General features: G+C 45.7%; 1 protein-coding gene across 1 annotated transcript in view; it reads right to left on the minus strand.

Annotated features, from left to right (window-relative positions):
• LOC106814496 (sodium leak channel non-selective protein-like) overlaps positions 1-1,034 on the minus strand; it is a gene marked incomplete at its 5' end in the record, with an annotated part of 38,360 nt that overhangs the window by 34,325 nt on the left and 3,001 nt on the right. Inside the window, 1 exon segment of the mRNA XM_014818808.1 lies at positions 937-1,032. Within this exon segment, the coding sequence (XP_014674294.1) occupies positions 937-1,032 (96 nt within the window).

Below are 1,034 nucleotides of genomic sequence, written 5' to 3' on the forward strand. Positions count from 1 at the left end.
GCACACGCAGCTGTAAATTGTAGATTGTCAACTTCACGCGTTATGGGGTCGAGTAGGGAGGGCAGTATATGCGAGTTACTAGCCGGTCCCCGATTCAACAAAGCAGGTGATCAAAATGTAACATGGAGGCATCGGTGTGGATAGATGCTGTCACTTGTGTTTAAAGCATGCCCTGTGCTGCCTGCTACTCCTGAAGAACATTGCTCAAGGTTTTGGTACGAAGCACAAATTATTCTTGGGAATTTTGTATGCATTTAAAATGTTTAATGCAGCTACTACGAATCAGTACCAAAACTACCAATTTACGGATAACTTTTTTTGCTAAAAAGTCTAAAAAGTATCGATTTATTGTATTGAGCAGCAGGCAAGCACACAAAAGATCGCCATGAATATGGTATATATAATATATATATATATATATATATATATATAGATATATAGATAGATATATATACATGGAGGTCATTTTGGGCCGATTCGAATTTTGAATCGGGAGCGTATAGTGTGCGAGGGCTTACGACGCGACTCGGATAGTGTGCGTGGCCATCCGACCCGCCGCCGAGCGCTGAAGAAAATTGACCAATCACAAAGCAGTGCCATGGGAACCGCATTCGGTAAAAATGACGGGAAAACACTCCCGACCCTTAGTACACGCTAAATCCGCTTGGAACACCACGAGTGCCATGGCTGCGTCAAATTTGAGTCGGACAGTGTGCGGTGGCCTCCCGATTGATCGGGAGTGGGTCGTATAGTGTGCGATGGCTTAGTGCTGTGCACAGTGCAAAATCGTATAGTGTGCGGCTAGCATAACGCTACAGACGGATTCAAGTTTGCAAGCAGCCGAGCGCAAGCATGATAGCTTGTGATCGAATTAACACAAATAAATGGTGCACATGCCACACGAGCACGACAGCGACAAACAAAATGCGGGCTTACTTTGGGTTTGGGTATGTACATAGTTGGTCTATGTGGGTGTGTGGGGGAGTGTGCGCTTTGGCGTCGAAGGTTTGGCGTGGCGACCGACCTAACTGGCT

This window comes from Priapulus caudatus, unplaced genomic scaffold (assembly GCF_000485595.1).
Source record: "Priapulus caudatus unplaced genomic scaffold, Priapulus_caudatus-5.0.1 Scaffold932, whole genome shotgun sequence".
NCBI classification, from domain to species: domain Eukaryota; kingdom Metazoa; phylum Priapulida; class Priapulimorpha; order Priapulimorphida; family Priapulidae; genus Priapulus; species Priapulus caudatus.